This window comes from Myiozetetes cayanensis, unplaced genomic scaffold (assembly GCF_022539395.1).
Source record: "Myiozetetes cayanensis isolate MyiCay16 unplaced genomic scaffold, myiCay2020 scf27, whole genome shotgun sequence".
Classification (NCBI taxonomy): domain Eukaryota; kingdom Metazoa; phylum Chordata; class Aves; order Passeriformes; family Tyrannidae; genus Myiozetetes; species Myiozetetes cayanensis.
Window position 1 is genome coordinate 5,101,525 of NW_026087488.1, and position 24,194 is coordinate 5,125,718.

At 48.4% G+C, this 24,194-nt stretch overlaps 1 protein-coding gene across 1 annotated transcript in view; it reads left to right on the top strand.

Annotated features, from left to right (window-relative positions):
* Positions 1-24,194, top strand: part of SLC43A2 (solute carrier family 43 member 2) — a 32,467-nt gene that overhangs the window by 2,768 nt on the left and 5,505 nt on the right. Inside the window, exons 3-13 of the mRNA XM_050321618.1 lie at positions 6,224-6,413; positions 7,420-7,475; positions 8,232-8,308; positions 14,766-14,858; positions 15,538-15,671; positions 16,108-16,310; positions 16,997-17,140; positions 20,448-20,586; positions 21,026-21,158; positions 22,057-22,130; positions 23,868-23,991. Of these exons, the coding sequence (XP_050177575.1) occupies positions 6,224-6,413; positions 7,420-7,475; positions 8,232-8,308; positions 14,766-14,858; positions 15,538-15,671; positions 16,108-16,310; positions 16,997-17,140; positions 20,448-20,586; positions 21,026-21,158; positions 22,057-22,130; positions 23,868-23,991 (1,367 nt within the window). The remainder of the gene's footprint in view (positions 1-6,223; positions 6,414-7,419; positions 7,476-8,231; positions 8,309-14,765; positions 14,859-15,537; positions 15,672-16,107; positions 16,311-16,996; positions 17,141-20,447; positions 20,587-21,025; positions 21,159-22,056; positions 22,131-23,867; positions 23,992-24,194) is intronic.

Consider the following 24,194-nt stretch of genomic DNA (forward strand, 5'->3'; position numbering starts at 1 on the left):
TTAGACTGGATCAGTCCATTTGGGGCTGGAGGAGGAAGCAGTAGGGGAAGAAAAAGAGTTGGGAATAAGTGCATGGACCTGTAGTGGGGGAAACCTGAAGTGTGGGAAACAAAGTCCAAGCAAAAGATGACTGTGAATGGCTGTGATGGTACTTTAGGTTTTGCTCATTCATCAGCTGCTTCTTATCTCTCCTGCTTTGTGTGCCTGAGGGTGGCTCCTCAGTCCTGTGGAGCCTGGGCTGGTGCACCTTGTAAACACGTGTTTGTGTCTTCTACCAGCTGTAGTTTGGCTGCTTGATCTCCATCCTGTGCTCGGCTCATAGTGCGGTGCTTTCAAGTGTGTCCACGTCACTCGAGTCTCTGGTACCATTCCAGGCTGTGAGCAGAGTCCTCAGCAGCTGCAGGCTGTGCAGGGCTTCTGTTCAGGGCTGTGCTCTCCAAATCGTGGAGACTTTGTCATAGGCCTGTGTGAGAGATCACATTAAACCCATCAGGTGGAGACTTTCTGCCACCCAGATAAGGCACATGAGAGCTGATAAGCAAGTGCTGACTGTCTCTGAGAGCAGGCATTTATGCCTGTCTGCTTCCTGAGATGTGCTCTGCTGACAAGAGCTTCACTTGGGGCCCACCTCCTGCTCTTTGATTGCTTTCATTTCACCCACCTTTGTCCCAAATCACTGAGATTCACCTTGGCTTCTCAGCCCGGTTTGCTAATCTGTGGCTTTTCTGGCTCTCCCCAGGGGAATGCCCATGGCACAGACCACAGGGAAGGTGCAAATGTTTGGACTGCTGTGAAATTTCTGCCCTGGGGGTAATTGCTTCCTCCCAGTGACCAAACTGTGCCCGGAGGCAAGAGAACCTAATCCCTGAAAAGAAATTTAATGTGGTCAAATTGTTCTCGCTGTTCCTCAAATATCTGGCCATCGTTGTGATGGGCAGCACATTCATCCATACTTACTCCCTTTATTTTCTCTGTGTCTGTCCTCATTGTAACAATTTGGTAGGGTCCTGGCTCTGAGTGTGGAGAGAGCAGGCTCTCAATGACCAGCCTTAAACTGAGTTTGACCTTTGCTGGGATTAGGATGGCCCAGTGGTTGCTTCTCAGCTCAACCTATTGAATCCTGCAGCCAGAGTGGGTGCTTGGCTGGAAGGCTGGTGCAAACAAATTATAACTAGTAGCCTTTGGGCACTTGTTGTTCCTAATGCTGCTCTGTGCTTGTAAGTATTGCAAAAAAAAAAAAAATAGACTTTTCCTAATGAGCCAAAGGTTCTTGGCAGGGCTTTTGGTTTGTCAGCAAAAGCTCTTGCACTTTGTGATGCTGTCCAATGAAAAGGAAAACTAGACCTTGTCCTTTCTGCAGGCTCTTCTCTGAAGGTAACAGCAGCTGCCCAGAAAGTGACTGCAGTTCATGAAGGACTCCATGAATCACCCACTTTCCTTGGTTGCCCTTAGCTTCTGGTGTTGGATTTTACTCAGCCACTGTACAAATGTGGGGTCCAGTGGACTCTTAACTCAGTTGCCTGAGAGTGGAGATGGACACCTAGAAAAAAAAAATCCGAAATAACAAATATTTTTAAAGCAGTTGTGCAACAGGGTTTGAGTGGGGGGTTGTACCAGTTTGGCCACCTCCTGAGAGGTATGTTTGAAATTCGCTGACAAGGAGTCTGGTAGTAGCACTTTGTTCCCATTTTAATTTTACTACACTACTACTTGGCCTTTAACCAACTGAAGCAGCATCTTTTATTCGGTGCAAGTGCTGACTCCACAGTCTTTATCGGGATTTGGGCTTTATCAGCTCTTGGGGAATTTGATCAGTTCAGGGCCTTGCTTTGCTGTGATGTTTCTGGGATTGGGAAGCTCAAAGCTTGGGTCTGAAACACGTTTAAAAAAGAAAAAAAAAAAAAGTCCTGAATTTGATAATCTGCTCACAAAGAGCAGAGATAAGGGGCACAGAGGGCTTTCCTCTAAGACAGGGCTGCAGAATACCAGAGGGATGATAAGCTAATTCACTTAGGGCAAGTTAACGAGCTTTAACACGGCCATAGGGGGAAGGTGCTACCTTGCAGCTCTTTCCTCTCACTTATTTGGAGTCTGTCATTGGCAGTTTGCAGCCCGAAGGTCCCTTCCACGCTGAGGAGATACAGCAACGGTTTGTGGAAAGGCTGCACAGGTGACCCTGTAAACAGGAAGAGAGAAAGCGTGGTAAATGATCAGTTTGTACAGGAAACACGCTGTGCCGATCAGCAGCTGCTGGGGAAGGTGCTGCAAAGAGGAAACCACAGCTGGGGAAGGAAGGGAGTTTGACTGGAGGTTGTGCCTGGGCTCTGTGACGTTGTCAGCTGGCTGCCCAGAAAGGGGGTCCTGGAAGTGCAAGTGGAGGGAAACCCGAATAAATTGCGTTTGCAGTAGAAAGCAAGAACATCTCCTCCCAGTTCCCAGAAGTATGACACCATCCTGAAAAGAGAAAACATGTTCTTATGTGGGCAGACTGCAGATCAGTTGTTTGCACATGTCTTTCATGGTGATATTTTTTTAACCAGTACTCCCAGTTCTTTGGCCCCAATTTCTCTCTTTTTCCCTCCTTTTTTTTCTCTTTTTTTCTTTTTAAATATAAAAAAAGAGGAGGAAAATGAGGGTGTGCAGGCTTTGTTCCACACAGCTATTGCCAGGGTGGTTGGGGGTGTCTTGCCTGCTTGGCTCAGTCTGATCCATGAAACAAGATGAAAGGAAACCTCCTCTCTGCCATCTGAGATGGCTCCTGAAAAAGCCAGACTCGTTCCTCTGGCAATGTTGTGTGTGTGCCTGAGATTTGCAGAGGTCAGTAAAGAGTAGTTAATGATTGACCCTCTCATGGAACCTACACCACCTGATTTGGGAGAAAGGATGACTTTAAATGTTCCAGCCCGAACAAATCCCAGTGATGATCTTGACATAAATGATTACCGAGGCAGCCTTGTTCTCACCTAAGCTGTCATTCTTTAAATAGTAACTGGAACTACTAATTGGGCAGTAGAAATCCTGCTGCTTGTATGGGGAGTGCTGTAAAAATAGGCAGCATGTTCTTGTAATTGCTGGTAAAGACTTGGAGCTGCTTCTGGCTTGTCAGTGAGGCAGCGGTGAGCGTGCTCAGCCTCTGTGCTGCTCCTTGCCCGGGTGTCTCTCCCTCCTGTCAGACCTGGCATGCAGGTGGACTTGGCAAGGGAATTTGAGGAGGGCACAGCTGTGGGCACAGAGCCAGCCCTTCCCCAGAGCGCTGCTGCAGAGGGAGCCAGGCATGTAGGAGACTTATCCTGGGAGTGTGGCGTGCTGTGATCCAGGGGAACTGCTGTTTGCTGTAACCAGGTGAATTAGGTAGGTGAGTAGTTAGGCAGGTTCTGTGCCCATTAAACTCCTCCTGTGTGTCCTGTGCTGCCACTCACTCTCTTGTGCTGATGACCTGCTGGCACCTGAATCTGTGCTCCTGGAAGAGATGGCCCTTGGCTGGACCCCGTGTGCGCTGCAAATACCTGCAGCCCCTCCAAAATGTTCTATTTATGGAGGTGGCTCAAAGGATCAGAGCATGTCAGGGTGCCAAGGGCTGCTTGAATCATTTCCATTACGCCTCAGCGGATCTTCTCTTGTTGCTCAGAGGCTGCTTCTATTTTCACAAACGATTTGTATTTCCACATAGCACTGTTGCCTGGCCCCTCCTTGGAGTTGGCACTGAGCAGCCGTAAACAAGGTGGTTGGTACAGGGTGAAGGGACTGAAGGTTGGTGCCCTATTCCCAGCCCTTCTGGCTGCAGCAACTCTTTGGAGAGGGCCAAGTTCCCTTGCTGTTTCTGAGCTGTGCCCACTGCCAGCATCATCGGAGGGTCTGCAGCGTGTGTGGGAGCTCCTTGGGGTTGTGTCACTGCTGTACACGTCAAGACACTTCCAGGAATTCATATACTTCAGCTTTAAATACTGAATATTTCTCTTTTGAGGTCTTTTTCTGTGGAGGGTTACAGATGCTTTCACATCTGCAGCCAGAAGTTATAAGGTCACTGCACTGTTCGTGGCTCTCCACCCTTCTTCCACTCCACAGCTGAGCTATCTCTGTACAGTGCTGACACAGAGAAACTGCTACTACTTTCTCAATTCCCCCCCTCCCCTTGTTTTCCCGAGTTTAACCTCTCACCCACATCTGTTTCCTATGAATTTATCTTTGTGGAGAGCCCAAAAGGCCTTGCTGCTGTGGGTGAAGCTGTGAGGCTGTGCCTGCCTCACACAGCTGCTGTCTCAAGACAGTGTTTAAGATCCTGGGCCACACCAAGAGGAGACTGTGAGGGAAAGGTGGATGAAAAAGATTGAGAGGTAGCATGAAAACTGCAGAGAGCCTCCCAGGTCTGTCCAGGACAGATTTCTAAGGATGTGACTCGGGAGCCTCAGGCTGCAGAGCTGCCCTCCCTGCCAAAGGGATGCTGCTGGTGGGACATGGGGTGTTTTGGGGATATTTGTTGCTTACTCTGGCTATCCATGAGTAGCAGGACAAGAGAAGGGACAGATTCAATTATCTGGAGCACAAGGCAGTGGGAAGGAACAGTCATTGCTGCGTGAAGGCGGTTTGAGACCATCTTATCGAGGATTTTGGTGGGAAGAATGTAAATAAATGGAGAGAAATGCCTGTGCCTTCCCTGGAGTGCTGGGAGGGGGCAGAGGAAGGTTTGCAGGCAGCTCAAAGGCCTCAGATATCAGCTGAATTCCTGCTGATACCTGATGGCTGGAAGGTGGAGTGAGATTTGTTTGCAGTGGACACAAAGCTGGGAGGGTAGTTTTGGGCAGCTGGGAGAGGCAGGGTGAAACCAGTAACTGCAGTGGTGCTGAGGCTTGGGTGGAAGAGAAGGAGTTGCAAGATGGGGCTGTGTGATCTCTAGAGATGGAGGGAGGGCAAGAGCAGCCAAAGGAATCTCCTCTACGAGCCACACCAAGCAGTGAATCTGAAATCACTTGTACATGAGGGATTCCTGCTAATTAACTAACTAACCAGGGCTCGCTGGGAGTCTCCAGTCTCACTTCACGCTGATGGTTATGTAGGTGACTTCTCTCCCTGTTCCTCCTTTAATACTGAACTTTGTCAGATGAGTTATTAAATATGGAGGAGAGTGTTTTATATCACTGGCTTGCAGCAGCAAGAGAGCAAGTGCTTTGTCATATCAGCAAAAGTTACTTACAAGTCAGATAAGTGCTGGGAGAAGGAGAGGTGGAGTGCACTGGAGCTGTGGGTTCATGAAAGTCTCAAGGCCCACGTACTCACTCGAGGAGTTGTAAGCAGCCTTGGGATAGGCATGTAGCAGGAGAAGAGTGGACATGAGGCAGTAAAAGGGAACTTCTTTCCTTTCTTTTTTTTTTTATTTTCAACCGTCCTGTTTCTGTCTCGGTTACACAACGTGGGCTCTGTTGAGCGTGGGAGTTTGCATGCAGAGTTCCTCATGCAAGGGCAGGAACAGAAGGCTGGAGTTATTATTGATCTGCATGACCTAAACCCGCTCTGAAAGAATAGAAAATGCTAATTATAGGGCAAGAGTTAAAAGATGCATCAATCCTTTGACAAGTGGAGAAGGCAGGTGAGCTGCCAGCCCTCCTGGGAGCAGGGTAATTAAATCCAGGAAGGATTTTTCAGAGCCAGGGCAGCCAAAGCAGGGGTGGCTACTGCAAAGCCATTCCTCATCCCGATGCCTGCAGTGAGGGTAGGAAGCTTTTCATTTGAGCAGGCTGTTGCTCAGTGCCAGGCCTTGTCAGCCCAGAGTCTGGAACCAAAATAACTGATTTGGCTGTAGCCGTCACTAGTTTTGTTTAGGGAAAAATCTGTGATGAGGACATGACGGCTGTAAACTAGGAGGAACCTGTTTTTGTGTTAGTCCCTTCAGGTTCTGCTGGGTTTAGTCCCCTGTAATTGCCAGGCCCTTGCTGTAGAGTTGCTCTAATAAATTAATGAACCTCCATCGTTAGGTTTTTACCCTGCTGCTGCATGGTATGCCTGTCCCCTGGATGCCTGCACATCCTTTTCCTGCTCAAAGAAGAGCTCATCGTGTTTCCCCTGTCCTCCTGCTGCTCTCCTCCTCCATTTCTCACTGATTCTAATAAAAAGTGGAATGTGGAGGCTGCATGCCCAGCGTGTTGTGGCACCCTCTGTGTGGGGCTTTTCTCTTCCCTCCTTGCCACAAACCCCATCCTAACGCACGTTCCTCTCTCGTCCCGTGCAGAGGACACCAACAACAGCTCTGAACACGAGAACAGCACATCTTCAGAGCACAAATGGCCTTCCTGCAACGCCCAGGATGAAATGCTGAACTTGGCCTTCACCATTGGGTCCTTCCTGCTCAGTGCCATCACGCTGCCCCTGGGAATTGTCATGGACAAGTACGGGCCTCGCAAGCTGCGGCTGCTGGGCAGGTGGGTGTCCTGGGCTCCCCGGGTGGGCTGAGGGGTGAATTCCCACACTGTGTGGGGCAGATGGGTGCTGTTTGGGTGCCCTGCCTGTTGTGGTGTCCCCGCAGCATTGGGAAGAGTGTGAGGGATGGGATCTGCTGGTAGCTGGTGGCCACGCACAGGGCTGGGATGTTTTCAGCCAGCACAGTGAATTGCTCCATAAGGGAAGGGCCTGGAACTCCATGTCCACACTTCAGCTCTCCAGTGTTGCTCTGTGATCCTCATCCAGATGGAGCCTGGAGGGAGAGTCATTTGTGAGTCATGGAGGGGAGCTTTCTCCTTGAGCTGGGAGCTGTGTCCTGAGAGGCACAAAACCAAGATGTTACATCATTGTTTGCAGGCTGGGGAGTTAACTTGGGAATAAACACATCCTGTTGCCTTTTCTAGGGCCCTTCTCTTCCATGTGGTGTGTGTTGCTTTCTACTTTAAATAACAAGGTCTTAGCTGCTTCCATTGTGGCACGTAGGGATTAGTGACTTGTTGGGCTCAGTGGATCCCAGCGCTGTTTCAATTGTCACGATTTTAATGCAGTGAACTCGATCAAAACCCAAGTTGGCCTGTAGGCACAGTGGGAAAACCAGGGCAAGTCTCTGACTCAGACCCTACCAGAGAGGAGCTGTGAGTGCTGTGACCACAGCTGGGGCTCAAGACAAAGGCTGCTGCTGTCTTTGGTCACCTCAGGGTGCGGGCTGGCAAAGCTCTGTGGGGAATTTGAGTCCAGCCAGAGCTGCGTCATTACTGGGAGGAAAAGTTCCTGCCTCAGCCCTTGTGCAAGGCTTGCCTGTAATACTTGTTTGTCTGTAGCATTTGGGTATTTCCCTGGCTTTTTCTTTCCAGATTGCCAACTTCCCTCCCTCTTAGAGAAATGACACCGTGCTTGCTTAACGAGGCACTGAGGAGAGGGAGGCAGATGTAATTTACTGCATTTACTGCTGTCTGTGAGAAACTCACGGGTCTGGTTCCCTTTCAGTGCCTGCTTTGCTGTGTCCTGTGTGCTGATGGCGTACGGTGCCAGTAACCCAGACTGTAAGTCAGTGTCTCTCTGCTGAGCTGGGAGGACTCTGGGGCTGTGGCTTGGGGATTTTGGGGAAGTAGACAAGTGTGCTCAGACTGTCACACCTCCAGTGCTGCACTGGGGATCTTGCTGAGGACACAAACTGAGCCTCTGCCAGCCTGAGGGAGCCAGGTGGCTCTGGGGAGGGCTGATGTTTCACAACACTCAGTGGAGAGCACAGCAAGGGCCAAACCTCTGAGATACCCAGCTCTCTCAGCTTTGTGATTGGGCAGGAACAGGTCCTGTAAAGGAGCAATTGCAAACAAGTTCATGGCTTTTTCAGGGTTGGGAAATAGGTAATAGCACACAATGTGTAAGTTGTTTTCTTGCCAGGGATAGCTGGAGCCTGCTCCTCAAGACCAGGTAGCGACATGACACTTTGAATCCAGCTCTTTCAAGTAAATCTTCCCTTTAAGACCCATCAGACAAACTGCATCAGCTAGTCATTTCCTCAGAAAAAAGAAACCTTTCCATTCTGGGGAAAGATGATCTCATCGTAAACTCTGTTTTGGAGGAAAGCCCTGTCCCTCCTGGTCTCTGTGGCTGGGGAGATGGGTGCTGGGTCAAGAACAGCGTGACATGTCCTGAGGGTGTTGATCCAAGTGACATGTCCTGAGGGTGTTGATCCACTGATGGTTTTGTGTGTCAGGGCCAAAGCCCTCAGGGCTCTTGTCTCCTTTCCCTCCCCACCCTAGTGAAAGCTAAGGGCAGGTTTTTTATTGTTGCAGCTCTGTCTGTGCTGATATTCATTGCACTGGCTCTGAATGGATTTGGTGGGATGTGCATGACCTTCACATCACTCACGGTAAGTGAAGAGTTATTACCTGACTGTTCTGTCCCTTACTGTGCCTGGGAGCTGGGCTGGCAGGAAAGAGCAAAGGGGATCTTCTGCCTGTGGCTCGAATAGCACGTGTTTGTGTTTGGTACAAAGGGTCAGTCACCCTTGGGACTGAGAACTAGGTTGTTTTTCTAAGGCTTGTTTTCCCCAGTCCTGTTTTTTCACCTGCCCCTTGTATCTCAGGTGAAGGTTGGGGGGTAAAAAGGAAGTGTTTTTGTCTAGGACTAACATTGTCATATGCCTGTATGTGCAGTGCTCAGCTACTTGGCACAGGCTGGACATGTGTTTGCACTGGATTTAGCACTGACATACTGCAGGAGGAATCAGCAGGGCACAAACCCTTTGCAGCTGGGTATGACCAGCTTTCTGCAAGCACGGTTTGCACCTCACCCCAGGAGAGTGGTTGTTCCTGAGCACAAAAAGCTTTTGCTTTCAGAAGGGTGAGAGTCCCTTGCAGGTTTCCTTAGAAATGCTGCATTGTTGAACGTGTCCAGCTCCATCTGTGCAGCTTTCTTGGATATGTTTAGTTTATGCATTGTATGGAAAGCTTAGGTCAACAACTGTCAGCTGGATCTCTACATTTTGGGGTTCTTTTTGCCTGGAGGCAGAAGCAGTATCATTCTCCAAATAACTGCTTTATTTTCTGCCTCATTACCCTGATTGTTGTCAGCGTGGCTGAAACAGGGCTGGGTGGAAAGTCGCCCAGAAAACGAGCATGGGAAGCACTGATGTTTTTTGAGCTGTGGTCAAAAACTTTCAGATTTGGACTGCGCTACCTTGAACTTGCTGTTAAAGTAAAACTTCCTGTTAAAGTTACCTCTAATTTAATAGGGCTTAGGCACTGGCTGAACAAGGCTTAGATACTGGCTGAACTCCTGAGACCTAAATTTGTCAGAGGCTGGGTTTTGAGAGCACTTTGTGTACTGTGATTTTTGCTGCTGCTGTTGCCTTCATGTGTTCAAAGCTTTCAAAACTCTGTGCAGATGTTGCTCTCTCCTTCATATGGGGTGTTCTTCACTGGGAGCCTTGGCTGTGATCCCAAGGAACTGAGGGGCAAATGTCATCCTGCCACGCTTCAAATGAAAGCAAGGAAGAGAGGAGCACATCAGAACTGCTGTGGGAGAGGGGGGGGATTCCCACCCTGCTGCTGCCAGCGTTGATTCTTGTCTCTCTGGGTGATTACTGAGGGGTCACACATTATTTTAGAAACACTGGTGATGATAGGAGTGAGGGCAAGGATAAGGAAGAAATTTTTGGATGTGCTGTACTGTGGCTTTTAGCACCAGAAGAAGTGAGCAAAGCCACTTATTAGTACCCTCATTAGTGAGCCAGTTCCGCAGTGCTGAGGAACTGCAGGAAAAAGGTCAGATCTTCCCAGAAGAGATCCAAGCCTTGAGGAGGTCTGAAGCCAGTAGTGATGTTGGGAGATCACAGAGGGAGGCCTCAGGTGGAGCCCATCCCCTCCAGACATCAGTGTGTTTTATAAAGAGCTGAGGTGGCTTCAGGCCTGCCTTCTCAAACCCAGAGTTGGATGTTGCTGCTCGTGCCTCCCTGCACAGCTGCGCATTTCGGTACCTGGGGCGTGTGAATGTGGTTAGAAATAATCCAAAGTGGGAGGAAAGCACTTCTTCACCTGCATCACAGCGTAGCTGTGCTGGTGTCTGTTCGAAGCAGCTGTAGTTTGGTGGTTGGCAGATCACTGTGTGGTTCTGCTTGCAAGCAGGGGAGCTCGCAGTGGCTGTGCCAAGAGCCACCTTCTGTGGTGACACGGTGATACTTTGTGGCTCCCTTCCAGCTGTGGCCCACAGAGACAGGCAGCGTGACATGGGAGGATGGCAGGAAGCTGAGTCAGGAGGTTTAGGTTGGATATCAAGCACCCAGAGGGTGGTTGAGCCCTGAACAAGCTCCCCAGGGCAGTGGTCACAGCACCAAACCCGGCAGTTCAAAGGAGCATTTGGACAACGCTCTCAGGCACATGGTGGGATTGTTGGGGTGTTCTGTGCAGGGCCAGGAGATGGACTTGATAATGCCGATAGGTCCCTTCCAACTCAGCACATTCCATGATTCCATAGGGATGGCAGGTCCACGGCTTGCAGGCTGCAGGTGACGTGGCTTGTCCGCACTGTGCCCTGCGCTGTGCCCTGCAGAGGTTTGGAGTAAGCACTGAAAGGGGAGGCTCAGAGACCTTTGTAAGGATGTTCCTTACCAGGGCGGAGAGCCCTGAGCAGCTCCTGGTGCCAAGTGACTCGCTCTGGCTGACACAGGCACTGGCTGCCGAACACACACGTGCACAAGTCACAGCAAGGTGACTCCCTTCTCCTGCCAGCTGCCAGTGTCCTGAAGTGCTCCAGGAAATGGGTCAATCCCAGTGGTGCACGAGCTGCTCTTCTGCCACCCTGGGTGGGTTACGGTGGCTGCTTCATGGCAGGGTGTCCGTAGGGGAGCCCCTGCAGTGTGTGGGGTTTGGGTGCTCGCCCCGGGAGCTTCATCAGGTGCTGGAACCTCCTGGGCCACCTGCGTGGTGTGATCTGGTGGCAGGGCAGGAGACTGGGATCCTCAGTAAGGGATAAAGGGGATCTCTGAGGGGTTAGAGCCTGGGACAGCACTGCACCAAGCTTTGCCTCTTGAGTTTAAAGCCTTTTTCAGTAACAAGTCCCCGGGGTATCATGAAAGCACATGGCAGGCTGTGGAGCCAAAACAAGCTGCTGTTTCTGGGTGCCTTGTCTGTGGCTTGGGGAGGAGGGGGGAGCGAGCAAATGGTGCTGTTCCCAGTTCTGGGAACAAGGTCAGACTGTGCCTGTTGTTAATATGCAGAGGGGAGATTTCTGCCTCGTGACTTGGTCTTAGCCAATATAAGTGAAGATTGGAAATGGAAACAGATCTGTGTTGGTGGCTCTGACAGCAGCACAGGGATCTGGCACTGGTTCTGCTCTGAAGCTATTTCATGCAAAGAAATAAACATGTGTGATAAATTACCACAAAGAGCCTTTTATAGATTGTTCTCTGTCCTGTTTTCCTTTCAGAGAATTACAGCTGCTTTGCTCTTATTTTCTGCTGCAAACAACTCCCCCTATAATCAGGGCGGGGGGAACATTTCTGTATAGGGAATCTGCTTGGAAATATTAGGGAAACTTAGGGCTCTCTGAGCTTTTGTTTGTTGGAGAATGGGAACAAGAATTTCCATATGCTTTGAGCAAAGCAGGCAGTTTGAAGCTTTTCTGGAGAACATATTTTTAGTGTCTGTCTAACTTCCAAATACACCCCCGATAGGGAAAACAAAGTTTAATTGAACAAAAATACCATTCTCCAGTAGTCAGGTTCTCAATCCCTTTGACTTCTTCCACTGTTCTTTCAAACAGTCCTTGCAAGAGGAGGGAAACCGGGTTTGGTACTGCTGTGGTATCTTCTGTGTATGGATTATCTCCAGGAAAAAGCTGAGAAAATTATAAAAGGTGATCTTAGACTCACTGTAGGGCAGACGAGAAAATAATCTGCAAGAGGAAATTATTTATCAGTGTAGGATTACACACCTGCAATAAAGGATTCCAGTAAAAGTTACGTATGGAAACAGTTCCTGTCCTGACAGGATGTGAAGTTAATAGTACATTGGGTATTACTGACCTTTAAACAGGAGGCTTAAGATTCTGTGTCGTCATCGGTCTTGCAGAATTGGAGTTGTCATACCAGAACGGGCAGAATTTAGTGGAGGAGTCACTTCTGGCCTGCAGGGATAAGACAGAATGAGGATCGGATCTTTATGGTGGCAGAAAAACAAAGAACCCACTTGCTCTCTGCTGCTTGTGTTTTTTGTAGGTTTGTTGTTTTTTTATCTTCCCTGTGGTTCATTTTTTCCAATGCTTGCTACTATAAAGACAGCATGAAAAATGACTTGGTAAATACTGCATGTTATTTTAGTAGCTGGTCTTCAGCTGAGATCTGCCCAGGCCCTGCCAGTGTTGGCATTCACAGTCTGAGAGGTTTTTGTCTGGGTATACACTACTTTTTCCCCTTCACCTCCCCTCTGCCCCTCCAGGTAGTCTCACATTTGTTTATCTTCCCAGTGCTCAGTGTTTGCAGTTTCTGTTTTGATAGGGTTGGATAAGACCTTAAATCTCTTCTGTCCATGTTTTTTTTAATTTATTTATTTTTTTTTAATCTAGCTGCTTGCTTGGTGCCAAATTGGGATTTTAGGAAATCTTTAGCCTTTCTAGGACTTCTGCCTCTATTAAAGCAGAAGCAGACTCGGATTTTCCCAGACATGGTTGCCTGCTCTGTGTCTCCAGTAGCCCTCAGAGCAGGAGGATCCACCTGGGAGCTGCTTGTCTGCAGTATGAGAAAGGCTTTTTGTGGTCTCTGTGTCTCTGGGGAGAAGCAGCCCTAGCCAAGAAGCAGCTGTGTGTGTGGAGCCCTCGCCCTGCTCGGAGCTCCCCAGCAGGAGCAGCTGCTCGTTGTCATTTCTGGACATCATTTTGGGTTCGGGGTGTTTGAGATGAGGCGAACGCCCAGCCTGGTGACAGCGACCAGCCCTTCTGCATGGTGCAGCCACCGCGTCCCCTGCAGATGCCGTTCCCCGGGGTGTGTATTTAGGCCGCTGCTTCCAAGGAGAGATTTTTTCGCGCCTGGTAACAGCCCTTTGGATCCTTCGCCGTTTCCTGCCTGCAGCTCCTGAAAGCAGCCCTGCTGGCAGCTCTCCCGCATGCGGGGATCTGGGAGGGGTGTGGGGATCCTCTGCAGAGCAGTGCAGCCTTTTCTGCCCGGGGTTCACCGGCACATCGTTCCTGCTGCTCCCTGCCCGGGGTTATCTGAGGACCTGGAGGCTGCACTGCATAGGAAGCTCTGCAGTGGGACACGGGGATGATAAACAGCCAGATGGATCCTGGAGTGTGCCTGCACAGGAATACTTGTGTTGTAAACACGCCGCTCCTGCCGTGACACAAGCCAGATTTGCTTGCCTTATATGCTGCTCCTGGGAGAGATGGATTTGTTTTTCAGCAGTGGAAAGGGGAATGTGATGGCAGCATTTGCTCGCTCAGGCTCGGTCTGGTGTTCTCTGAATTGTTTTGTGCAGTGGCCTCTTTACACAGATAAAATGCTGGTTGTGCTTTCGGTCCTAGAAGGCATCTGCAGTGTCCTGCTTTGAGGTCCTCTGAGGCTGACGTGGTGATGATGCTCAAGTGAATTTGGGGAGTAAGTGACCCAAAAAAAGGAGGTGGGAGGGAAATCTGCCTGCCTGCAGCCCAATCTCTGCCCGTTGACCAGCTTTGGGAGGTATCAGCCGAGCTCTCTGTACCCCAACAACTTCAAAGCTCCTCCCTGTAAATTTTCAGTTTCCAGGCCATCATTGGTGAGTGATAGAAACTTGCTCGTGTCTGGTTGTTTAGGAAAACAGGGAGTTCCTCCTTTAAAAAGAGGTGGGAAGGTTTCCCAGCTCTTTCTGCCTTTTTCACTGTGCTTTTGGGTCCTGAGTGGAAGCAGGGGCTGGCAGTGATTGTCCTGTTGAGGTGGCAGAAGTGGCTGCTGTGAGCTGCTTCTAGCTGTCCCTACCAAGCATCTGTTTGCTTTCCCAACAGATCCTTGCAGAACCAGCCTGGTCTGCTCCCAGCAATGCCAACACACCTGATGGGAGCCCAGGCAGTGAAGTGGGGCGGGTGGCAGGAATAGCAACGTGAGGTGCTGTTGTTTGCTGCAGAGTTCAGCAGCTGTGTAGCTGTGCTGGGCAATAAACCCTTGGATATCTAGTGTTTGCTTTCCTACTCCTAGCTCCAGGATAGGGTACTTGGAGATCTGAGCCATCTGAATGATGCAGAAATTATCAGCTTTAGATAGAGTCTGCTCTCACAGAAGGGCCATGGAGATAGCTAGAAATGGAAATGCAAACAGCAGCAGGGTTCGTGTTTGTCTCTGTTCCTTCTTGTTATAACAGGAACTTTCTGGTCTACTGGAAAGATTTGGGTGCTGACCCCAGGTGCATAAACAAACCTGGCAGTTCAAGGTGTTGCAGGGTGTGTTAGACTGTGACAATCACACCCTTAAAAAGAGGGTGATGCACAGAGAACTTGGGCACGGGTTTTTTGGAGAGGAAAAGGGGTGGTGGCTACAGACTTGGGGTAAGGGACTCCTAAAGACAGTGCAAGAGCTGGAGCAAACACTCCTGTGCTAAAGGTGACCAATGCAAACTATGCTGTCAGTCTGGAAAGCAGCACTGTCATGGAGCACGTAAATCTTGGGTTGTAAACATTCCCTGTCCCTGGAGACACCAGTGCAACTTGCAGAGTAATATCCTAAAGAGCTAAGTCACTCCTGAGTAAAACTGGCTGCTTCACATCCTGCTATCCAGGAGTCTTAATCCTAAATGCCAGTATTGTCTCAAGACAGCCTCGTTCCCTTGGCACCAGCCTGCTTCAACCGATTTTTCTCTCCCCAGCTGCCCAACATGTTTGGTGACCTTCGTTCCACGTTCATTGCTCTGATGATTGGCTCCTATGCTTCCTCTGCTGTGACTTTTCCAGGAGTCAAGGTGAGGCCATGGGATCAGGGCTCCTGACTGGGGGTGGTGTGCTGGCCTCTTGCACCGTTTAGCAATAATGTGGCAAGAAAGAGGGACTCCTTGCTAAAGCACTTTTTTAGAGATGTGCATTTGCAAGATTCAGTTCCTGTCTGTGTATTAAAGACTTCCCAAGTGACCGCCTCGAGGGTGCAGCAAATAGAAGATTTTAAAACTGCTAAGTTGAAGTAACAAATTTCTTAAAGAAGATCTTGAATTTTTCAGTCTCTACGCTGTGTACATGTATTGTTTTTTAATACACACACATACACTTAATCTGTGTGTTTGTCACCAATGGTTGGCTTTGAAGACAATTTATTGATGGCAGATGGCACTGAGGGGACAAGAGACAGTCACCTGAGCTGCCTGGATAGATCACTACTGGTTCTGAACCAGAGATGTTTGATTGCAGGGTTAGCCTAAGGGGGGTATATAAAGGTAAGCCAATCTCAGGTGTGCAGGGAAGCTCCTGATGGCTTTCCAAGGAGAAGGTTCTTGTCATAAAACTTGAGGTTTTTTGTTACCCCCTGAGTTTAACCCATTTTAAATGCAGTATGTTCTTTCCCACCAGTTCCTCTCAGACCTCACTCAAAGAATGTTGAAGGATCTTTCTACTCTTATAGCCAAAAACGTGTTCCCTTGTGATTTCCAGGTTATATACGACTTTGGGGTCTCCTTCATCCTTATTCTGCTTGTCTGGGCAAGCTGTGCAGGACTTGTTTTCCTCAACTGTTTCTTCAACTGGCCCCTGGAGCCTTTCCCAGGACCAGAAGACATGGACTATTCGTAAGTTCCCTCTATCCTGGCCTTGAGGGCTAATCCTGTTCTTAAATCTCTAGAAGGTGCTGGCACAAAGAGCTTGGAGGAGAGGACAGGGAACTCCCTTGCATGTTGTTTATTGCTACCACCTCTTAGGCTGAGGATTTATGTCTGCCATTAGCGTTATGTTTTTATTGGGGAACACCAGTGGAAAGTGGAACCTTCCAAAGCGTAGGAATTACGGAAAAATAATCTGTCCATAGTCATAAGTATTCCTACACTGACCTGTGCCAAATTGGCCAGGGGAAAGTATCTCTATGTGCTCTGGATCCAAACCATGTGTGGGTTTGTAGATGGAAATTAGTGCCTTAAATCCACAAACAGCCTTTCTGATTCTTGCAACTTCGCCGCCTCCGATTCCTCACCCTGTGATGCAGCTCTCATGCCCTTTGCTACCCAACAGGGTGAAAATAAAGTTCAGCTGGCTGGGATTTGACCACAAGATCACTGGGAAGCAGTTCTACAAGCAAGTGACGACTGTGGGGCGCCGTCTCAGCGTGGGGAGCTCCATGAAGGGCCCCAAGGAGCCGGCAGCCTTGCAAGAGAACAACAAGCTCTGCCTGTCCACGGTGGACCTGGAAGTGAAGTGCCAGCCTGACAGTGCAGGTGTGGTTCCCTGAGTGCCCTGGGGATGCTTGTGCTGGCACAAGCCCATTGTCCTCTCTGCTCTGCTCCAGACCTGTTCATGAGTGATATGTGATCCAGGTGTTGCCAGGGCCACGTGCCAGCCACTGTGATGGAAACACAAGTTCAGTTATATAAGGAATCCTGTCCTTGTATCCTTGCCTAAATGCAACATTTGGTGCAGCCAGTGGTGGGGACACCACCATGGCAATGGGTGTGGCTGCAGGAGGACAGGGCAGTTGGTCACTGCTGTCTCTTAGGTGGACTGTTGCCATCATAGAATGGTTTGACTTGCAAGGGACCTTAAAGACCATTTCATTCCACCCCCTGCCCTGGGCAGGGACATCTTCTACTAGCCCAGGTTGCTCAAAGTCCTGTCCAACCTGGCCTTGATGGTGAAAGCAAATGGTTTAAAGTTTCCTTTTGTTCTAATCCACTGAATCAGGCAAGTCCTCCTTGCTGCAGTTACTGGTGCCCAAACTCCAGGCATCTCCAGCTCTTCACTATGGAAGTTTGTGAGGCAACTTCTTAGAGCTGCCACTGGCACACAGTGTTAGAATGACTGTTGAGGAGAAGACCTGCTAGGCCAGAGGTGGAAGCCTCTTGTGAAACTGTAAATGTTTACCAAGGTATATTGCTTTCTTCAGACTCTGTTATTCCTTCTGCAGCTTCTCCCTCCTTCATGAAGAGTGTCTTCAGCCCTATCTTGCTGCTCAGCCTTATCACCATGTGCGTCACTCAGCTGCGGCTCATCTTCTACATGGGAGCCATGAACACCATCCTGGAGTTCCTGTCTGGAGACCAAAGTCAAGGTGGGGGGAACCTCTGAAGACCTTTCTTTATCTGCTTGCTTGGAACTGGGAGCTGCCCCAGGCTTGGTCTTTGCAAGGACCAGTGGACCTGATTGCTGAGCAGATACACCGTGTGTGGTGTCAGTGCACTGGCAGGTGCTGGGAGGGTCCAGCCCCAGGCTGGAAGCAGCCCAGGACAGAAGGGCAGCGAGGTAGACGCTTGAATGTCAACCTAATTTTAGCCCTGTGCCTGTCAGATACTACTCCATGTTGTTTCCCCGGGTAGGTTGTTGAAAGCAGCCTCTCAGGGTGGACTGTGAGCATTTTTATTTTAACTGGAAAACCTATTTCATCAGGTGTTTGCTCTCCTTACCCTAAGCAAGCACAGAGCGCAGAGCAGCTGACTCTCATGACTAATGGTTGGGCTCGGTGGCTCAGCCAGGGGTGGGAGGAGTGAAGTCAGAGCTGTTTTGTGCAGCTTGGTGTGTGCTGGGGAGGCTCAGGGGTGCTCCCTGCGCTGGACTCCTCTGTATTTATAGTTCTGATGCAGCTCATGGAGCAAACAGGAAAGAGTACATTAGTTTACTGTTGTTCAAAATACCCACCAGGGTTGCAAAACAAGACTTGGGGCGCCTTTTTTTTTTTAAAGTTGTTTTTGTCCTTTGTAGTAAGATCCAGTTTGAACTTGTTAAATCTGGATTGCATGGAGCTGATAAATCAAGAGGCACTCCTCTGAAAACAGGAGTGAGCTTTGGGGGAGGGAAGGAAACTCAGGAAACTCCAAGTGCCCTGGCATTCCCTGAATTGCTTTGTTTCTTGAGCCTCTGACAGCCTGCAGCATTCAGCTCTTTATCTCCTGGCTCAGGAGCTAATTTAGACACTAAACAGGACAAACTTCTCACTGCCTACCTTTCCCAAAGGTGCTTAGTTTTCTGCTTACCTTGTAACTCTGACACTAGGGGGTTTTATTATTGTTATTTATTTATTTTTACTCTGGCTTGCTCCAGTTATTTCTCTTTCATTTTTTTTCCCCTCTCCTCCCCTCCTTGGAATTTTGGAATTAATATTAACTATATAAGCTGCCAATTCTGTTTAGATCAAACTCTGTGCTAGAACAGGGCTTGTGCCCCTTGAGTATAGTGCGTCTTTTCTGTGCCACCTTTAAGATTTCTTCCTATTTTTTTCCCCTCCTCCCCCTGAATTAGCCTGGGCTCAATGCAGTGCAGTCGCTGTCTTGGTGTTTCCATGGCATCAGCAAAACAGTGGTATTGTCTGCTCTCAGCAGTGTCAGGCTGCAGGAGCACTTCCAAGGCGCGTGCAGCTCCCTGGAAATGTAATCTGTGTGGATCAGGAGAGGATGGGATGATCTCCCTGGTCCTTCTTACGTGTGTGTGATGTGCTGAGAGAGCTCCCTCCACCTGCAGCTGCCCTGTGCAGATTATGGTGACTTAGAGCTGTCATGAAACCTAGAAGTGGAGAGGGCAGTGAGCCTGTGGCTGCTTATCTTCTGAAAACCCTCAGAAGATGGGGAAGAAGCTGAGGGTTCAGTAGCTCTGTAAATGACTGTGTAATTGTGCTGTGGGAAGGCAGGAGAGAGTAGACTTGTTGTGCCTAGAACTTGAAATGTGGCTGCGCTTTTCATAAGTTGTCACCTTGGTTTCAAATGTGGTGACAGTGGGAGACCTTGGTTAGAGTCAGGGCTGGAAAAACTCAGCTGTATGACGTGATTGCTTGGGATAGTTTTGAGGACAAGATGTGTAGAACATGAGATGTAAAGGATTGTGCCCTTGGGTGTTCCCTTTGCCCACACAGAAGCTCTATCCAGCCCTCTGGCATATCTACTTCTGGTGGTATTTGGTAGGTATTGTTCTGGCTTTTTCTCCTCAGGAAAGAATGTTTTTTAAGATGATAGATAAGTTCAGGAGGCCCTGTTTTGTAGTAGCTACTGTCTTTCCTTCTCTTCTCTTGCTGTCCCCAAAAATTTCATTCCCTAATTCAGCTTGGCCTTTGCACTTGCTGTTTAGAGCCCAGGAAGAGCAAGAAGAGGAAAAATGTGACAGCGTGGCTTGCTTCTTACCTTCTATTAAAAAATAACCAGACAACAGTAAATCAGCTCCTGGAGTGTTCATAGAGGGTGATGCCACCTGTTTCTCTTGGCTGCAGCAGTTGCTATAATGAGAGGGGATGTGGGGTCACTTCAGGGTTTGCCTTTGTGGGAGTAACAGGGGTTAGTTTGGAGATCGGAGTTGGAAGTTCCTCTTGGTTCCCTTGCCAGCAACTGGAGCCAGGAAAGTATCATCAGGTGCCTTGCTGAGGTTTGCTACAACTGCATAGGAAAGAAAGGCTTGTTGGAAACTTCTCTCCATTACCAAGTTGATTTGGGTGTAAATCCGAGCTGTACTGCTTTGGCCAGGCCTAGAAATGCACTGGGAGGGACAAACTAAAATTTGGTTTAGTTGTTTTGCTTGCAGTGCTGTTACTTGTGCTCTGTGCTGAGATGGGCAGTTTCAGAACTACATCCTTATTTCAGAGCTGTGGCACACCATGACTCACCAGCCCTTCTGTGCGATGCCTAAATCATCACATGGGCTGCTGAGAGGAAGTGGAAAAAAGCATTGCAGGGTGGGGGAACTGCTCAGTAACACAGGAGGGGACAGTTCTTCTAAGTCTGCTGGCATCAGCTTTCCCTTAGCAAACCATGGAGACACTTCTCTCATCATTAGCATGTGGGAAATTTCATCAGTTTGAGTTTTTCATGATTGTTCTCAAATGCTGTGGGTTTTTTTTTTTTTTGCTGCTAATCTCCCCTCCTCCTCCCTCCAGACTTGTCCATTCAGCACAAAATGGGTTAGTCCTCACCTTCCCAGCCTGATTGTCCTTGCTGGAGCTTCCCAGCTGGAGGGGATGTAACTGCAGCTCCCGGCAAGGCAGGAGAGGAGATGACTAAGGCAGGTCTGGCTGTGCAGCACATAAAGCTTGTGAGAACTTTTCCTGACTGTCCTAGCGAGAATAAATCTCCCTGGCACTAAGAAGTTGCTGTGTCCCACTTTTGGAGCCCTACCTGCTGCTGAGGGAATACTAGTGCAGGATCAGAATGGCTGAAGGAAGTGTGCCCAGTATGTCAAGTCTCTGGGAGGCCAAATGATGGAGTGGGGCTTTGGTGTCCCAGCTCCTTGAGCTCTGCCTGTCAGCCTGTCAGTGCAGGAGGTCTGGGCTCTTCAACAGAGAGGTGATCAATGGGGAGGAACAGGAGTTTTTTTTTTTATATATTGCTGCTATGGTACCACTTGGACTAATAATTATTTTTAATTTTTTTTTTTCCCTGCAGTGGCTCTCTACACTTCCATTTTTGGGGTATTGCAGCTGCTGTGCTTGCTGACAGCGCCTGTGATCGGGTGCATCATGGATTGGAGAATGAAAGAGTGTGACGATGGCTCGGAAGAGAATGAGGAGAGCAACGCTGAGCAGTGCGTAGTGAGCACCCCTCGGGACAGGCAGCCATGTAGCCCCCCCCCAACTCTGCATTATGTGTTTTGTGATGAAAGACTGAAAAGATTATTGGTTCTTCAGTATAGAAAAGAAAGCCTGAAGGAAGACTTGATAACTGCAGAGGAAAGGAGCAAACTGTCTTCCATGTCTACAAAGATCAGTCAAGAAGAGCAAATTTAAATTGTAGCAGGAGAGGCTCAGGTTTCCCTCCTAGCCTAAGAGTGATGGTAACAGCACTGAAATAAGTACCTGGGTGTTCCTCAGCTTCCCCTGATGGAGATCCCAGACACCTCCATAGGCAGACCTCTAGCCAAGCTGGTTTAGATAGAGTTGATGTGATATGTGGAGAATCTTGCTGTGAAGTTCCAGTTGCTGCTGAAAAGTGCTTTTGTGACACGGGTTTTTCTGTCCTTCCAGAAGTGACAAGAAAAAGAAAAAGCGTGACCGTCAGATCCAGAAAATCACCAATGCCACCAATGCCTTTGTATTCACGAATTTCCTGCTGGTTGGATTTGGAATCACCTGTCTCATTCCTAATCTACCGTTGCAGGTGAATGGGTGAAATGGTTTGGGGTGCTGGAGGGGCTGGCAGAGCGGGGCCGGGCAAAATGGCAGGCAGGACAGTGGCAGGAGGGCTTTCTGGCACTGCTGGGAAACTTCTGTACTGCTTGGGAATCCCAAGAGTTGAAACAAATAATACCATGCAGTTTACATGCTCTTGAGAGAACCAACAGAAGCAGCTCTAGTTAAAATGTCAGAGTTGACCCAGAATTTATTCACACTTGGAAGCTTCTGCAGCTGAGCTGTGTAACAACAAATACTTTCCTACCAAGATCCTCTTCAGCAGTGCCTGTATGTTTAACCTGGGCTTGATTTAAACTGCTGACAGCTGGAAAATTTGCTGCAAGAAGCACAACACAGGGTTATATGCAGCAGGTTATTTCTGCGTCAAATGCTGTGCCCAGTGGTACCTGTGGGATTATAAACCTGTTAAAATATTTATTTTGTGGCACCACCTATTTTTGGCAGAGGAGTTTAGTGATTTTATGCCATACTTTAGCATGCCTTGATGATATAGGCAAACAGATGTAATTTGCTCATACTTGTGTGTTGTCTGCAATAACCTGTGGAAAATTAACTAAATTGGTCTCCACGAAAAAGCACTTGTGATCCTGGTTGCTGGGGACATGTCCTTGCAGCAGTGCCATCTGCAAATGAGAGAGGTCTTGTGTGTGGTTAACCTCAGAGGCCTGCAAAGAAAGGAAAAGCAGTGCCTTGAGACAAAGACAGATTTCTTCTCTTGTGCTGATGTTTCGGGTTTTGGTTCTGGGTTATCCAGTCCCACCTTTGTACTAGAAAGAACAGCTTTTAGGAATGGTTGTGTGTTGGGGTCTGGCACGCCTGGGTGGTATCTTGAATGTGATGGTTTTTTCTGCTTCTCTTTCCAGATTCTTTCCTTCATTTTGCACACAATTGTGAGAGGGTTCATCCACTCAGCTGTGGGAGGCCTCTATGCTGCTGTGTAAGTCCCTGGTTACCTACAAAATGTGGCTGGCCAGATAAACTGTTTGGGATGAGAGGCTGTCCAGGTGAGAGGGAGATCAGGAAGTGAAGTCTTCATGGTCAGAGGGGTAAAATGATGCAACTTGTTTCCACAGTCACAACTAGACACGACAGTAGCTGGACTGAAGTCCCAGCTGGTGCTTTCTTTGTTTAGCAACAGCCAATCCCTTTGGCATAGCTACTGCAGTGAGACAGGCACAGCTCTGTGTGGGCCTCAGGTGAGACAAAGGTATTGACACTGAGGTTATATAGTAAAAACTCAAGGCTGGTTTTGTCCTGCAATGAGCAGATTTGTGCATGTGGCCGGGTAAAACATTAACGTGACTGAAAACATCGCTACTGCTGTGCCCTGCTCTCAAGTTACATGGGTGAAGCATTGCTCAAGGTAGCATTAGTGATGCCTCCTCCCTTTCCCAGGACAGATCATCCATCCTGTTGTTCCTGTATCAAAGTTATCGATAGCTGAATCTAAATCTTCTCTTCCTCGTTAAGCAACGTTTTTGGTTTTGAAAACAGATCTGCCCCTCTGTCCTGAGCTGTTGGGACAGAGGAACAGAAAGGAGATGTTCTCTTTCAGGGGATCACAGAATCATTGAGGTGGGAAGGGAACCTCTTGAGACCATCTGGTTCATCTGTCATGCTTGAGCAAAGTCAGCTAGAGCAGGTTGCCCAAAATTGCATCTGGTTGTGTTTTGAATATCTCTCTGGATGGAGACTCCACAACTCCACAGACTCCTTCTGTCAAAGGTTTTTATCCCAGTGTCTGGGGAATCCAGACTAGAAAACCCACCTAAGACTCAGCTTCAGAAATGCATAAACTTTTGGTTTCCTGGCAGCTAAAGTAAAAGATTTTGTTTTGGGCAAGGTAGATAAGTGTATGTTGCTATACATATCAGCTTGCTTGTAAACTAATCCTGTTTGGCCATTGCAACTCTCTGGAACTTCCTGGAGCGAGGTATTTTTGCTTTGAATGTGACTTATTTAAATATTTGAAGGCTTTGATCTGCTTCTTTCTTTGCTTCCAAGCTTAGTTTAACCTGACCCTTTTTAAACACTGCTCAGTTGTGGAAAGAGAAAGATATCAGACGGTTCCTGAAATTTGTTTTTCCATTAGTATTATCTGATAGTCATCAATTCAGTCAACAGGGTTATTTAGTTTGACATAGGATCAGACTTGTCCTCTAAAAAGGAAAACACATACCTGTTGTGCAGGTTTCACTCACTTCCAAAGGGAGCAAATTGTTGTGACCAGATAAAAATGATTGCTCAGCCACAAGTGCTGTCATCTGGATAAAGAGGCCCTGCTTTCAACTTGTAAATATCAACACTCTGCTCCCTGTGCAATAGGAACAGTAGTTGTATAAGCACTTCCACCTGCCCACAGTACAGCTGCAAAACAAAAGAAGTTCTGGGTTTTATATTAAAGTTGGAGAGTTTAGGATGAGAACAGTCTGGAAGAGGAAGGCTCCAGCCTTGGCACCAGGGACACCATCAGGTATAGGCAAATATCCTGTAGAAAGAGGTAGTTATACCTAAATCCAGGAGAGAGAAGTCCTGCACATTATGCCTGTCTCAGGACCATGCTCTCAAGTCAGTCTCTGTAAATTAATCTCTATTAGTTGACTGGGAATGCAATCTGGGTGATGTGAACAGTCAAGGTGACATGTAATAATGCTGTTGCTCTCTTTGTTGACAGATACCCCTCTACTCAGTTTGGCAGCTTGACAGGGTTGCAGTCGTTGATCAGTGCCCTCTTCGCCCTTCTGCAGCAGCCTCTCTTCATGGCACTGACAGGACCTTTGAAAGGAGACCCTCTCTGGGCAAGTTCTTCTCAAATTTAGTGTGAAAGCTTGGGTGGTTAAGATGGTTTTTGGCTCATTTCTTGGAAAACAAAAGAACTGTGCATGGATCAAAGTTAAAAACAGCTGGGATTTTACCTGTCCCTTAATCTGCTGTTACCTTGGTGCTGTCCAGGAGACCCTTCTCTGTGAGTAATGACTCACTGGGAGGGAAAGCCATTAAC